The following is a 16,794-nucleotide window of genomic DNA, read 5'->3' on the forward strand; positions in this document are numbered from 1 at the left end:
ACAAACGGACGCCATTGCTCTAATGACGTCACGCGCGTCTTTATCCTTTGTTTAGTAGCTGCCCTACTTAGACGGATTTTCCCTTGTGTTAACTTTATCGCTTTGCATCTTCGCTATGTCGTTACCTTCAGCCTCGCCTTCTTCTGGAAAGTTGAGTACAAGGTTCCAGTATTGTTTAATTAAGCTCTGGCCGTAAAGTAAATATTATTTTGCGAAATAATTGATGTTTTGTGGCAGAGCTGTGCCTCTACCGGACCCGCCATTTTATGGCGTCGTTGTTGTTTTGCATGTCTTATTTAGTTAGCCACAACAACGCTTCCGGCATTATATACTAATCGAATACATTAGTTTATTTAGTCTTCATAGCTAGGAACTTTTATATCGTGTTTAGACGCTTTTTATCGGTCATCGATTGACCTCATACCAGTCGGCTACTATAGCCCCCAGGCCAGGAGCCTACATACAAGTGTTCATGCATGATTTATTAGTGATCCTAGACTAAGTTATGAAGATAGTGGCATTATTATTTTACAATACTTTTGACTAGTGATGCAAATGTTTTCGCCTTCAGGGACCATATAGGGGATAGGCTAGTCAGTGATTCTTTCTAGCCTAACCTAACCTTAGGACCCCTATATGCTTCCTTCATCCCTTGCCTTGGCATTCCCTCTATTTAGCCTTGATCCCTTTTCTGAGTAAAGGGATTAATCGTCTAATAGAGTATATATATCGCCTCTCAGTCCTCCCTAAAGGAATGAACCCCCTTTAGGATTGCGTCTGAGAGTGAGGTTAGGCTAGCCTACCTCTATGGCTAGGATAGTCTATGACTTTCCTGCGATAGCGATATGTCTTCTTCCTTGCCTAGTTCAGGACTTTTAGCCCTCTTCTAGGTCGGGTTAGGAAGGTTTCTCTGTTCCATGCTGAAACTGTACTCTTGCACCGTTTTAGCCGATCAGCCTGATCTTAGGTTAGGGAGTGTCCTCCCTTCCCTTAGTGGCCGCTCTGGTACAGAAACCCTTCCTGGGAAGACCTCTCTCTTCTCCCTCCCCACCTATCTCTTGTATAGCCTAGCCTATGCTTAGGTTAGTTTATACTCATCTGTCCCCTGTCCTACAACTCCTCCTTAGGGTGGATGAGTAGGGCTACCCGAGCTTCCCTGTGCAGTCCGCTCTGGTACATATACCTTCATAGTGTCCTATAAGGTTAGTTACTAGTGTAGTTCTGCATAGGGGAGTCTCCCCCCCCCCCTCTTGGGTGTTCCCTAGCCCTCCCTTGGGCTACCTGCTCCCGGTCCCTAGTGACCCCTGCTTATGGATGTTAGAGCCTGTCTCTATCATGGGTACACCCTCTCAGGGAGGGGGAGGGATGTCTGGAACCCTGACGGTACTTCCTGCATCCCTTCCCCCCTCCCCCTGTCTCTCTATCTATCCGGGTGCCGGTCTCTTGCCGCCTCTACTGTCGGCAATACCTGCCTCCTACTTGGTGACTTCCCTACCCTTGCCGCCAGCCCCCCGTGTACCGAGGGACTGCCGGCTGCCGCCGGCTACTACCGGCGGCTCTCCTACTCCTATCTAATCGTCCGCTTGCCGGTCGATCACCGGAGTGCCGGCATATACTGCCGGCAACCCGATACTACCTGTACCATCCTTATCCCAGTCACCAACCTGGCATCCTCCGGCTGCCGGAGCCGCCGCTCCCTGCCGGCGTGCCGCCGCTGTGCCGGCGGCCGCCATCCTGGTATCTAACTGACTTTTGAAAATTGTCTGTTCTAATGCCAGAATCTATGCTGGAGCGGGCTCCGGCATGCCGGCGGCTTGCCGGATGCCCCAGAGGCGTCAAGAATACTTGCACCCCCTCACTGTAGCTATCATAAGACTAAGATAGCCCTACATAGCAAATAGATAAGCTGCTTTGCTTTTAAGATCAGTACCTAGTACTGCTCTATTAGTGATCATGCTGTCTCTTTGCATTCTTCTAATTCCAGCATGCTATGTGCATCTTAGCACGGCTGGTTGCCAGAAGCAGTTACCTTAATGAGACCTTCTGGCTCTTAACTGGGAACCGAATGAATTCGATCCCAACCTTGTCCTTGGCTTTCCATGGAGTTCCAAAATAATGGGAATCCTAGGAAACTATATCCAATGATCTCGGTCATTTGGATTATCCCAGGACTAAGCTTATGGTAACCAGCCGGGCGAGATGCATGGAGCGTGTTCTCCTTTACTGTTTTCATTCTCTATGCATCACACCTTCTTTAAGTTAAAATTAATGATTAATATTAACTTAGTTTAAGAGCCATTCCTATGACTCCCCCATACTCATTTTCTCTTTCTTCCACAGGAGGAGCAGATGAAGTGTGACTTCGCCTTCTGCGCTGTGAAACGCCCGCAGTTTTACGGGCATACGGCTTGCAGGACTCACGCCCCTTGTGCAGACAAGAAAGGGGATTTGAAGTTCTGGAATCCACTGGAATGTACGGTCTGCCAGGCCCACCTAGTTGAGGCCTTCCATAACCCTCCCTCAGCGGAGGTTAGAGACATTTCTCGTGAAAAGCTGCGCAAGTGGGTGCGTGGCTTTCAGAAAAATGCTACCGGACCGTACCTGGCCACCGAAGAACTGAGGTCCCTGTTGTTCCCTAAGGCCTCCCCTGACTCAGTGGTTCCGAAAGAAGCAATCCCCACTGTCCAAATTACGGTGGAACCTGATGTGGTCATGGCTCAGTCCATGCATGAGTGTCGTTTAGATTCCGAGGATGATGAACAGATCTCTGACGTCTCGGAAGACACGGAGAAGACGCTTATGGCTCAAGGAGCCGAAGAGGACGAAGACAAGGTGGAATACACCGAGTCGGAGCTTGGAGCTCCTCCCTCATCCATCCCTCCGCCTACTCCTACACCGACGGATGTGTCCATTCCGTCTACCTCCTCGACCCCGGATCCCTCTTCGTCTACCCAAGAACTGATCCGGCTGATTAGAGCTGTCATGGACGACAGACTGAAGGAGAACCAGGAGTCCATCAGGTCAATGATTGGATCCAGAGAACCGAAGAAGATCTCGGTTAAGGATCTCCCAGCTTGCTCTCATGCCAACCCGTGGAGGTATGCAGAGCATATGGTTATTGCGACCGGCAGGATCTTTGTTAGTGACAAAGATCGGCACGGTCCCGTTGGAAGATGTGGAGTTCTTCCCAAGCTTCGAGGCCTACCCGGACTGTTACGTCCGGCTTCGTTCCGAACCTGCCTCGAAGGAGGAGACCGAACCTAAAGAAGAGATAGTGTTCGATCTCGCAAAGGCCCAGGCTATGCTAGCCTCCGCATTTAAGAGCAGGGGCTTTACCTGCTCTAAGCTTCCTGCCTTGAGCAAGAAGCATCCTACATACGTCGCACCTGACACTGCGGTTCTTCCTTTCTTGGAAAAGGCCTTAGCTGCATGCCTTAAAGCGGCGGAAGAAGGAAAACCCTGCCCTGCACTGGAGGAGTGCAGACCCTTCTCCATCGTGACACCCCCTGACGCTCGACACTGGAAAGATGTTCAGCATACTTTCGTCGTGGGTAGGCTCGATCCTGACGTCGCCGGACGTCAGTTTAATGAGGACCTCCCTAAGCTCAATGATCACCTCCTTCGCCGGGAACAAGACACGAAGGAGAGGCTTGCGGCATCTCTTTCTCATCAAGTCCAACTGGAAGTGATGGCCTGTGACACAAGAGTACCTGATCACTACATGGTACTAGCCAAATCCCACTTACTTACAGTAATGAAGGACTTGTACCATTTCATAAAGGCTCGTAGAGCCTGTCGTGAATTCGTGTTTGTCGGTGCCACCGTGAAACACGAACCCCGGAGGCTGATTTCCTCCAACATCTGGGGAAAGCACCTGTTTCCTTCTGACCTTGTCAAGGAAATAACTGACAGAGCCGCCACGGAGAATAGGAACCTTCTCCACAAGTGGGGCATGTCCAGAAAAAGGAAACCCTCTCAGGACGATGGACCTCAGCCTAAGAGGAAACCTCAGAAGCCAAAACCCCAGCAACGTCAACAACGACGTCAGTTTCCGGGACCCGCTACCTCCCAAGTGGTGGCTCAACCACAGCAGACCTTTCAATTGGTCCCCCAACCGGTGTTGTCACAGTCACCGGTCTTCACCCCTGCCTTTGAGCAGCCATCCACTACCTTTCATGCCAAAGGTAGAGGCTCGTCCAGGGGTGCAAGCAGAGACGCATCTCGTCGTCCCTCCAGAGGTAGAGGAGGAAAGGGAGCTAGCGGCCGAGGCAACAAGTCCTCGGGACACCAGAAGCAATGAAGTGCTTCCGGTGGGAGGAAGACTCCGCCAATTCCAGGATCGTTGGACCTTCGATCCCTGGGCACACAGCATCATCAAGAACGGTCTAGGCTGGAGTTGGGTGCAACCACCCCCAATCTTCCAGCGGTTCTTTCAACAATCGACCCCCATTCTGGAAGAATATGTTCTAGACCTCTTGAACAAGAAGGTGATAAGGAAGGTAAAGTCCACCAGGTTCCAAGGGAGACTGTTTTGCGTTCCCAAGAAGGACTCAGACAAGCTCAGAGTCATTCTGGACTTATCCCCCCTCAACAAGTTCATAGAGAACAACAAATTCAAGATGCTGACGCTTCAACAAATAAGGACCCTTCTGCCTCAAGGTTCCTACACGGTCTCTATAGACCTGGCGGATGCCTATTGGCACATTCCAATGAACCATCACGCTTCCTCCTACCTAGGATTTCGACTCCAAAAGAAAAGCTACGCCTTCCGGGCCATGCCATTCGGCCTCAATGTGGCCCCTCGGATCTTCACAAAGCTGGCGGATGCCATAGTACAACAGCTCCGCCTAAGAAACGTCCAGGTGATGGCCTACCTCGACGACTGGCTAGTCTGGGCTCCATCGCCCGAAGAGTGTGCAAAGTCTTGCAACGAAGTTACCCAGTACCTAGAACACCTGGGATTCAAGATCAACGAGAAGAAATCTCGCCTCTCTCCAGCTCAGAAGTTTCAGTGGCTGGGAATCCACTGGAATCTTCAGTCACACCGCCTTTCCATCCCCCAGAAGAAAAGGAAGGAAATAGCAGGGTCTGTCAAGCGACTACTGAAATCCAAACGCATTTCAAGACGACAGCAGGAACGAGTTCTAGGCTCTCTACAATTCGCCTCAGTGACAAACCCAGTGCTTCGCGCACAGCTAAAGGATGCCGCGGGAGTCTGGAGACGATCGGCATCCATCGCTCGAAGAGACCTCAAGAGACGGCTTCCAAACAGACTTCGACGCCTCCTAAAGCCGTGGTCGGAAGCAAAGGCCCTGAAAAGGTCCATTCCTCTCCAACACCCTCCTCCATCACTCAACATCCACACGGATGCCTCACTGGAAGGCTGGGGAGGTCACTCCCACCTGAAACAAGCTCAAGGGACCTGGTCTCCACTATTCAAGACGTTCCACATAAACATCTTGGAGGCCATGGCGGTCCTTCTTACTCTGAAGAAGTTATCCCCGCCGCCCTCGATCCACATCCGTCTAACCCTAGACAACTCGGTGGTAGTTCGTTGTCTCAATCGCCAAGGCTCAAGATCGCCCCAGATAAATCAGGTGCTTCTCCCAATCTTCCGTCTGGCGGAGAAGAAGAAGTGGCACCTGTCTGCAGTTCACCTACAAGGATTCCGCAACGTGACAGCGGATGCTCTATCTCGGACAAACCCGATAGAGTCGGAATGGTCTCTAGACGCAAGATCATTCTCCTTCATCTCTCATCAAGTCCCAGAACTTCAGATAGATCTCTTTGCAACGAGCGACAACAATCAACTTCCTCTGTACGTAGCCCCGTACGAGGACCCCAAAGCAGAAGCGGTGGACGCCATGTCACTGGACTGGAACAGATGGTCCAAGATATACCTGTTCCCTCCCACCAATCTTCTGTTGAAAGTCCTCTCCAAACTGAGAACCTTCAAAGGGACAGCGGCCCTAGTGGCTCCCAAGTGGCCCCGGAGCAACTGGTACCCCCTGGTCCTGGAGCTGCAGCCCAAGCTGATCCCTCTCCCGGGCCCAGTTCTCTCTCAACAAGTACAGAAGTCGACTGTCTTCGCTTCATCATCGAAAATCAAGGACCTTCATCTCATGATTTTCTCTCCCTTGCCGCAAAGAAGAGGTTTGGGATCTCGAAGAAAAGTCTAGACTTCCTAGAGGAATACAAGACCGAATCCACGAGACGGCAATATGAATCATCCTGGAGGAAATGGGTCTCCTTTGTTAAAGCAAAAAATCCTAAAGAAATCACCATTGATTTCTGTATGTCCTTCTTCATTCACCTTCATGGACAAGGATTAGCAGCCAATACGATTTCAACCTGCAAATCGGCTTTGACTAGACCAATTCTATATGCTTTCCAAATTGATCTGTCCAACGACATCTTTAACAAATTACCAAAAGCATGTGCACGCCTACGCCCAGCACCCCCTCCGAAACCGATCTCCTGGTCACTAGACAAGGTACTCCATTTCGCCTCCAACTTGGACAACGATTCATGCCCCCTCAAGGATCTGACTCAGAAAGTTATATTTTTATTTGCTCTCGCCTCGGGAGCTCGAGTCAGCGAAATAGTGGCATTATCAAGAGAAGAGGGACACATCCTGTTTGCTGATTCAGGAGAAGTGACCCTCTCCCCTGATCCGACGTTTCTCGCTAAAAACGAATTACCCACCAAAAGATGGGGCCCTTGGAGAATATGCCCCCTGAAGGAGGATGTCTCTCTATGTCCAGTAGAGAGTCTCAAGGTCTATCTTCGCAGAACTTCGAACTTTGGTGGAGGCCAACTCTTCAAAGGAGAAACATCGGGCAGCGACCTGTCACTGAAACAATTAAGAGCGAAAATCACCTACTTCATTCGCAGAGCGGATCCGAACAGTACACCCGCTGGTCATGATCCTAGAAAAGTGGCATCGTCTCTGAACTTCTTTCAGAGCATGGACTTTGAGAGCCTTAAAAACTTTACGGGCTGGAAGTCCTCGCGAGTTTTCTTTAAACATTATGCGAAACAAGTGCACGAAATCAAACATTTTGTGGTAGCCGCAGGTAGTGTTATGAAACCTGCACCTAACTCTGCGTAGAACAGTGAGTTACTTGGGACTCTAACTCTTCGGGTGCCTATGTTGACCCTCGAGTGATTCATAGTGATGTCTAAAAACACTTAGTGCTTTTATAACTGTTCTTATCCCAGGTGAAATGTCATAGTGTCACACAAGTGCCGCATGCCTTGAGCATGATGTGTTGTTTAAAGACTTGCGTTCCTCGAGAACGAGTACCTACTAATCCTGAAATTCCTTTTCAGATTCAAGAGCAAGCCTTTATTTCTATGTACATTATTATTACTGTAAATGAACTTTACTTTTGCTGTAAATTATTTAATTTCTGCATTGTGAAATAAAATTTCTATTTTATTACTTATGCGTCTCTTTCAGCTCCTACCTACTATGAAATACATACTGTCATAGTTTTATTTATTCCTCCTCTCTTATGGTCATGAAGAATTTAAGATGTCTAATCCTAAATTATATTCACCTTGTCTCAGTAAGGTTCCTACACGAATACTTACTTCTGATAATCAGGAGATGAACTCTATACACAGTGCCCAACCACCACTGGCCTAATTCAGAATGTTCCTATACAAATATCAAACATTCTGCTTCATCTCTAAGTTCTTAAAAGTTCTTCTGTCAAGATGAATAGCCCTTCAATACCACTTTGACGTCGGCATAGCCCATGGGAACTTCCTACCAATGGGGGGCAGGATACTTCGTTCCTATGGTTCTTACCTAAGATTACTTTGCTGTTTTGTCAATGCCTAGGCACTTAACTCTGGGGGAAAATCTACCACGATACATTGATTCTCTGGTACTCTTCCATCAGGACGCCATGGCTTGAGCCCAAAAAACGGATTTTGAGCGAAGCGAAAAATCTATTTTTGGGTGAGATAGCCATGGCGTCCTGATGGACCCTCCCTACTACTTCGTCCAGTTTTGTTCCCACCCTACACAATTGTATCATGGTGATGGGCAGCAACTGGCGCCAGGATAAAGACGCGCGTGACGTCATTAGAGCAATGGCGTCCGTTTGTTTACGTCTCGAGTATCAGTAGTAGCCACGAGTGAGATTAGCTGTGGAACGGCTCCCAGCTATTCTCAGCCCTTACACACCGAAGCATTAACTTGTTCGGGGTGGAGATAGCTATGTGGCACGTTCAGACATGCGTGTCCCCTGTTGTATTACGATGTCTTAAAGGGAAACCTTTGAGATACTCGCTCCAGAAGTTAGAATTCTGTGATAACCTGTGGTTAAATTCTCTGGGAATATCTTAGTAGTCTTATACCCAAGGAAGCTACCAAACAGGAACCTTCCATCAGGACGCCATGGCTATCTCACCCAAAAATAGATTTTTCGCTTCGCTCAAAATCCGTTTATAGAGCGAGCGTCTGGTATGACACGGGAGAAGTTCTCGGCTTGGGAGTTCCTGCCTCTGCCCAGGGAGACTTCTCAAGCCTCATAGACTCTCCCCGTCGCCTGGCCATGAGACGCTCCAAGATTTCATGGTCGGCTTCAGAGCTAGACCATCTCCTGTTAGGAGTTTTTTTTCGAGCGTTTGAAGTTTTTATTTGTTGGTTGGTCCCTGGGAGCCTTAAGTCAGAAGGTCTCTCCAGCTGTCAATGTTTTGCTGTACAATTATGTCATGCATGAACAGGGCTATCAGGGATGGCTCCAATGACCTGACAGCCACGTTCACTGCAGGAACAAAGCTATCAGGGATGGCTCCAATGATCTAGCAGCCACGTTCACTGCAGGAGTACTTAAGATGTAAGTGCGCTCAATGTGTTCATTGTCAAGACAAACTTCACGATGAAGACTACCAAATCTGTCTTGGCAGCAGTAAGGGAAGGCGACTGGATGGTCTCTTTCGACCTTCAGGATGCATACTTCCACATCCCGATTCATCCAAACTTTCAACAACATCTGAGGTTTGTGGACGGGAAAGTAATGTACCAATGTCGAGCACTGTACTTCGGCCTCATTCCTGCTCCTCTTGTTTTTACAAGGCCCTTGCAAAATGTAGCAAGCTTTCTACATTTTTTGAGGATTCAGAGCCTCCTTTTTATTTTGACGACTGGCTAATCAGGGCGTCGTCATTATATCACTGTCTGGAGAGCCTCTAATGGATATTAGACCTAACCAAGGAGCTAGGTCTCATAGTGAACGTAGAGAAGTCGTAACTTACAGTACCCCATCCCAGACTATTCTTTATTTGGGAATGGAGATACAGTGTCTGATTTTTCGGGCCTTTTCGTCTCCCACAAGAATGGAACAAGCTCTGTTAAAAGTCCTTCACTTGCAAGAGGAAAACAGTTGCTCTGTAAGAGTTTGGACTAGTCTCGTGGGAACTCTTTCATCGCTGGAGTAGTTTATCTCTCTGAGGAGACTCAACCTATGCCCTCTCCAATTTCACCTAAACCATTGGAACAAGGAGAAGGGCTTAGAGAGTATCTCTTTCCCAATCTCCAACCCAGTCTAGACATGTCTGACTTGGTGGGACAGCAACATCAGACTTCGAGAAGGTCTTTCTCTTGCGATCAAGAACCCAAACCATGTGTTATATTCAGATGCTTCGGTTTTGGGGTAGGGAGCTCCACTGGACTGTCTGGAATGCTCGGGTCTTTGATCCACGGATCAGAAGGAACTCCATTTAAGGCAAGTAACATCTCTCTTTTGGCAAGATTTGTGCAAGGAAAAATGAATGTCTTGGCGGACTACCTCAGCAGAAGAGGACAAGTCATCTATATGGAGTGGACGTTGCATAAGACTGTGTGCGAGAAGCTATGGATGACATGGGGTCAACCCACCATAGATCTTTTTGCAACTTCTCTGACAAAGAGGCTCTCGACTTACTGCTTTCCAGTTCCAGATCCAGAGGCAGCCCACATAGACGCTTTCCTGCTGGACTGGTCTCACCTGGACGTTTATGCCTTTCCACCTTTCAAGATCCTAAACAAGGTGCTGCAGAAGTTCACCTCTCACGAAGGGACCAGGTTGACATTGGTTGCTCCACTCTGGCCCGCGAGAGAGTGGTTCACAGAGGTACTTCTATGGCTGGTAGATGTTCCAAGAAGTCTGCCGTTACGGATGGATCTCTTGCGACAGCCTCACGTAAAGAGATTTTATCAAAGCCTCCCCATGCTTCGTCTAACTGCCTTCAGTCTATCGAAAGACTCTCTTGAGCTCGAGGGTTTTCGAAGGAGGCAGCTAGAGCGATCGCGAGGGCTAGAAGATCCTCTACCATCAGGATCTATCAGTCGAAATGGGAGGTATTTAGAGACTGGTGCAAGTCCTCCTCTATTTCCTCTTCCAGTACCTCTGTAGCCCAAATTGCGGACTTTCTCCTGCATCTGAGAAATGTTCGCTCCCTCTCTGCTCCCACTATTAAATGCTACAGGAGCATGTTGGCGTCTGTTTTCAGACATAGAGGCTTGGATCTGTCAAATAACAAGGATCTCCAAGATCTCCTTAAGTCCTTCGAGACCTCTAAGGAGCGTCGTATGTCAACTCCCGCTTGTAACTTAGACGTGGTCCTAAGGTTCCTAATGTCAGACAGGTTTGAGCCATTGCATTCAGCCTACCTGAAGGATCTCACCCTCAAGACGCTTTTTTTGGTGTGCTTGGCTTCGGCTAAAAGGGCCAGTGAGATCCATGCTTTTAGTAAGAACATCGGCTTCTCTACAAATAAAGCTACATGTTCGCTTCAACTTGGTTTTTTGGCCAAGAATGAACTGCCTTCTCGTCCTTGGCCTAAATATTTTGAAATACCTAGTCTGTCAGAAATCGTAGGTAACGAAATTGAAAGAGTGCTGTGCCCCGTTAGAGCTCTTAAGTTTTACTTAGCTCGAACTAAACCATTACAAGGTGGTTCTGAGGCCTTATGGTGCTCCGTTAAGAAGCCCTCATTGCCCATGTCTAAAAATGCGTTATCGTACTTTATTAGACTTTTAATCCGGGAGGCACATTCTCATTTAAATGAGAAAGATCGTTGTTTGCTTAAGGTCAAGACGCACGAAGTGAGAGTGATAGCGACTTCGGTGCCTTTAAGCAAAACAGGTCTCTTCGAAGTATTATGGACGCGACCTTTTGGAGGAGCAAGTCGGTGTTCGCTTCATTTTACTTAAAAGACGTCCAGACTCTTTATGAGGACTGCTACACCCTGGGTCCATTCGTTGCAGCGAGTGCAGTAGTGGGTGAGGGTTCTACCACTACATTCCCTTAATCCCAATATCCTTTTAATCTTCTCTTGAAATGTTTTTAATCTTGTCTTGGGTTGTACGGAAGACTAGGAAGTCTTTCGCATCCTTTTTGATTTGGCGGGTGGTCAAATGTTGTTTCTTGAGAGTGCCCAGATTAAGGGTATTGATGAGGTCCTGTTATAGGGGTGTTCGCCCTGGATATAACAGCTCCTGGGAGTCTTTCAGCATCCTGAGAGGATGGCTGGGCTTCGTGAGGAAAGCGGACTAATGAGGCAGAGTAATAATCAGAGTCTGCTTCCTTACCAGGTACCTATACTTAAGTCTGTTTTTTGAATAATTGTCAAAAACTCTTGAGCATATACGCCTTTATTGTATTAATACTGGTCTCTACCCACCACCATGGGTGTGAATCAGCTATTATATATTCACCGGCTAAGTTTAATATTTAAAAATGATATTTTGATTATAAAATAAATTTTTGAATATACTTACCCGGTGAATATATAAATTAAAGGCCCTCCCTTCCTCCCCGATAGAGACCTAGGGGACTGAGAAGAACTGGAGATGTTTACAAGTATATGCGGTATCTGGCCGATAGTCGGCGCTGGTGGGCACACCCGCAACCTTCACGGCGATCGCTCGCGAGTTTTTGGAATCTGTCGAGCCGTCGGAGACGTCAGCTATTATATATTCACCGGGTAAGTATATTCAAAAATTTATTTTATAATCAAAATATCATTTTTCGGGACTAGAATAAAAGGTAATTATATGGGAATATAAAATGTGCATTATTCATTGGCTTTAAGAATATAATTTGCATTGCTTCAGACAAAAGCTAATTGCAATTGTGGAAGGTAATGTTGTAATTCTCACTAAGTGAAATCCAACACTAATCGTCCAGCTGATATAGCCTGTACTGTGTGACTTTGGATGATTTAAGAAGCAAACTATCAAATCTTGATTAATATTGCTATACAGTGTTACAATACACCTCATTGAAGATTCCTTAATACTACTACTACTACTTTGGAAATCTGAGGATTGTGTTGCAAGAATATTATTACTGTATTATCATTTTTCTAGTTATGAATTAATGATAGTAAGGGACATAGAAGTACCTGCACTAAAATCTAAAAAATAACCTAAATGGAGTGTTATCACAAAATATATCTGCAAAAATCTTGTTCTCACCTCGTTCCTTTGTCCCTACAGGTATGAGCGAGAAGGACGAATAAGTGTTGATGGTGAAGAGGAAAATGTTGTGATGTCTCCAGGTGACTTGGTGCAGCTCAACGTGGACTCATCTCTTTACATTGGTGAGGAAATCGTTATCCTTTTTATCCATTTGTTTCAGATTTGAAAGGAGTAATAGAGGTTTTCATCATTGATCAATAGATTCTTTGTATCATGTGTATTTCCTGTTAAAATTTTCCATTTATTCATTCACTAACTGCATTACACAAAGATAGGAGAATAGTTTCACCTAGTAATGTAAGAGAACTTTTTCAGATTGATGAACTAATGGCTGTCTACAATTTCAGGTGGACGAGAGACTTTCCGTGGTAGCCACAATGGTTATGTGGTTCCTGGGCTTACTGGATGTGTAGCTGACCTAACTCTTGCAACTGACTATCACGTTGACCTTATAACTCAAGCCACTGCAGGTCAGAATATCGACTACTGCTGACCTGGCCCTGTTTAGCTCACTCTAGCTACTCGTGTCATTGCATGGGAAAACAGACAACATGAGAAGGCTAAGAAAAGGAAGCTATGTATGCTAAACAAAAACCATTAGACAAAGAAATTAACAAAAAAGAAAAAAAGTTCCTTTTAAAGTCTGATCAGAAAATCAGAATGATGTCATAGTTCAGGAACATCATCGTCAATTCAGAGATTTTTCTTCAACGTCATTTACAGTTGTAACATTTAGAGCCAAGTCATCTTTGTAGTACATAAAACTGCCTATTTTATTACAATCACCTATATAGAGTGCTGTAAACTTTCGATTGTTTTCATCAGATTCTTTTTATATTAGCATTAACAATCATGTTTACAGTGATTTCGTATTCAGTCTGAAAAAATTCGACATGGAAGCTGATCAGTTAGTGTCCCCTTTAGCCCCTCACCTCATTAGTCCTAAAACCTAGTAAGCTGTAAAATGCAATGATCACCCTTCTTTCCTTGCCCTCACATAAAGGCCATGTTGACTGATGGCGTTCATGCTGTCTGAAGATGAAGAAGAAGAAGAAGGAGAGCAGTTTAAAGAAACTTTTATACCGACGAGAAGAATCTCTGAAGCGATGTTTTCCGTCAGTATACAGTTTAGTGAGAAGTGCGCATGTGAAGAGGGATGTTCGTACCTGTATGTTCTGCACATGTCCTTAGATTTCATTTCATTTTTATATATATCATAGTGCTATAATGTTTTTAATTGAATAGAATCATCAGATAAATGTACAGTAATGTGGTTCAAGTGCTGGATCACCTGTACATTTTCAGAAATTATATGAATGTTTCGAAAAATACTTTTGATATATAGTTCTTTTATGGATAAGAAATTATTGTTGTATAATTCGTTATGTTCCACTATATGCCATGTCATATCATTTACCCTAACAACTTTGAAAAATATGTAGAAACCACATAATGAAGATATAAAAAAGAATGGCTCCACTAGACATAGATGAATGCCATAGAGTAATAAGTATTATGTATTTTGTACTACTGTATGAAGATTATGCCACTGAAATGTCTTATTTTATATTTACCAATTATGCTAATCTATAAATCCTCTTTTTATAATAAAAAAAAATATTTGTTAGATTAGTTTTTTTTGTAAAGTACTGTATGTCAGTCAATACATGGACGTTTCTAGCGCCTTTTTATGGTGGCTCTATGAATATCTGTGTTTAATTTGCATTTGCTCGTTTTTCTGAGTAACTCCGGCACCAAGAGTCTAGATATTGTAGATCAGCCGGGCAGCTGTTTTACATCATATCTTCATTTTTTGTGCTGTATTAGAAACTCTCCTCCAAGCCAAGCATCTAGGTCATACCGTTTGGTTATTACTTTATCGTCATTATTATGACGATTTCATTTCTCTTTTTCTTAGTAACTTCTCATGCTATGTATGAGCTTAAGTAGATAATACATAAAAATATATGTGACACTGCAAAAGCCATAGACACTTTTTACATTAATCAAAAGAGTTTTATAACTTGATAGCAATAAAAAAACATGTCAAAATTTTAAAAGTAAGATGGTCATTATTTCAGAATATTTTGTGGAGAGTATTTCTCTGAACACAAAATTATTGTAGCTCCAGAAGAATGGAGAATCTGCTTTGCTGCAAATTGCTTCTTTGTCATTGTTAACTGTTTAAATGTTTGGATATCAAAGCTATGATCAATACAAGGTATTTCAGTAAATGCTGGTTTTACTGTAATGCTGTATTGTTATTAGTATAGAGGTAGAAAAGACTATATAAAAATAGAAATAAAAATTTTGGGGTGGGGCAAAGATGAATCTGGAACATGGTATGTGATTTTTATATACAGTACTGTATTTGTGTAAATATAAAGCACAGGGATACATGTATGCCGATGCACATACACAAGTTACTTATACATACTGTGTATATATATATATATATATATATATATATATATATATATATATATATATATATATATATATATATATATATATATATATATCAGTGTTTATATACAATATGTACATTCACATATTGTGTTTATGTGTACGCATGTACAAGCGTTCAATTTTTTGCGAATCAAAACTTTACATGCAAATATATTACTGGGTTTGCTTTAAACTAAGTACTGTATTAAATACTTTGAAAATACATGCATACATTTATTAATACATTCATGGCAAACAGTTTGTTCTCACCGAATTCACATATTACTAAGTAGCGGAAGATTTGCCATAATTCAACTCTGTCAAAATAAATAGCAAATGATGTGATATAGAATACATAGTATATTACCAATTACTGTACCATGACAAAGATCTTTACTGTAATTTGCATAAATATTTAGACAATAAATACATCTTGGCTACACTGAACATAAATATGATGTAGGCCTTTCCACAAAATGATTCTTTATTTAGGACATTTTTGTTCATGATTTTGAAATTATGTAACTCAGATAATCAATAGGAATAAGTTAGCATATAGTTATTGTAATTACAGATACCAATGCTTTACTTACAATCAGCCTCCACTGTTCTATATTTTTATTTGTTTCTATCTTTTATCTTTAATGAAAATATGATATATAAGCCTATGCACAGCATATTTCCCAGGACATCATTGATTAAATAGAAAATGCTATAAGTCATAGCAATGAGAGTAAACTTACTGCATTTAAGGCTTGTTTGCTAGCTTTTGGTGAAAAGATTATTTCAGTTGGCACCCCCATTAAGTAAGCAGACAGATACCGTCTCTCTCTCTCTCTCTCTCTCTCTCTCTCTCTCTCTCTCTCTCTCTCTCTCTCTCTCTCCATTAAACTAACATACAAGCAGTACTATACAGTGCATTTTGCACTTAATATTTTGATAGATTAAAACTTGTTTTATCTTTCATTTCTATCTATAAGTTAAAAACGAATATGTGTAAGAAGAACTTGAGCCATAAGCCTGTGAATAGCAAAGGACAATTTAGATTCCTGTATTTATATACACACAGACACAGTATGATATACAAAGCCATACTACCAAGTGACTATAAAAATGCTAGAAATTTGGGTAGATAGCTTTTCCCACGTTATTTGTTGAACATATAGTACAAGCAAATATTGTTTCATCATATTTTCATCAAAATGGAATCTGATTTTGGCTTAAATGTTTGGTTGGAGGAGTGAAAGATTTTTTTGCAAAAATATATGTATAGATATGATTTATTGTTAGTTTTAAGGAAGAATTTGCCTTTTATTTGATAAAGAAGTGTGCACTTTATATTATAATGTGATTGAATATGCTGTTACTCACAAGTGATGCAGTCTTTTTTCATATTTGTCACTTCATATTGAAAAGGCTTCGCACACTCTCGTTTTTTATGTACCTGTGCAACTCTATCTACTCTTGAGTTTCATCATAGTTTAGAGGAAGGTGTTGCATGGGCAATTGGCATCACGGAAATAGGATCCTATAGATGTATTCTACATATCATTTTGTATGTAATAATTATAATAATAATATTACTAATAATAGTAAGTTAATCAAGAAGATAGTGCCTACATATTTGTGTTACTTAAGTCATTCTCGGAATGAACGTTCTTAGTATCATCTAGTCAGTGTATGTTGATGTAAACCAGTTAATAAGAGCTTACACACCTCCTTGACATACACATTCTCACACATATATACATATAAATGAATAAGAGAGGGTGGGATGGAAATCATTCAGATTTTGTGTGAGTCATCATTATTCTGGTATAACATGAAGCAAATGGAAAACCAACTGTAAATAGGAACTGGTTTTCTTT

General features: G+C 43.4%; 1 protein-coding gene across 1 annotated transcript in view; it reads left to right on the plus strand.

Annotated features, from left to right (window-relative positions):
* Positions 1-14,867, plus strand: part of LOC137649480 (pikachurin-like) — a 494,589-nt gene extending 479,722 nt beyond the window's left edge. Inside the window, exons 13-14 of the mRNA XM_068382464.1 lie at positions 12,497-12,600; positions 12,826-14,867. Coding sequence (XP_068238565.1) covers positions 12,497-12,600; positions 12,826-12,971 — 250 coding nt within the window. The 3' untranslated portion in view covers positions 12,972-14,867. The remainder of the gene's footprint in view (positions 1-12,496; positions 12,601-12,825) is intronic.
* Positions 14,868-16,794: the final 1,927 nt, after the last annotated feature.

The sequence above is a fragment of the Palaemon carinicauda genome, chromosome 11 (assembly GCF_036898095.1).
Source record: "Palaemon carinicauda isolate YSFRI2023 chromosome 11, ASM3689809v2, whole genome shotgun sequence".
In the NCBI taxonomy this organism is placed as follows: Eukaryota; Metazoa; Arthropoda; class Malacostraca; order Decapoda; family Palaemonidae; genus Palaemon; species Palaemon carinicauda.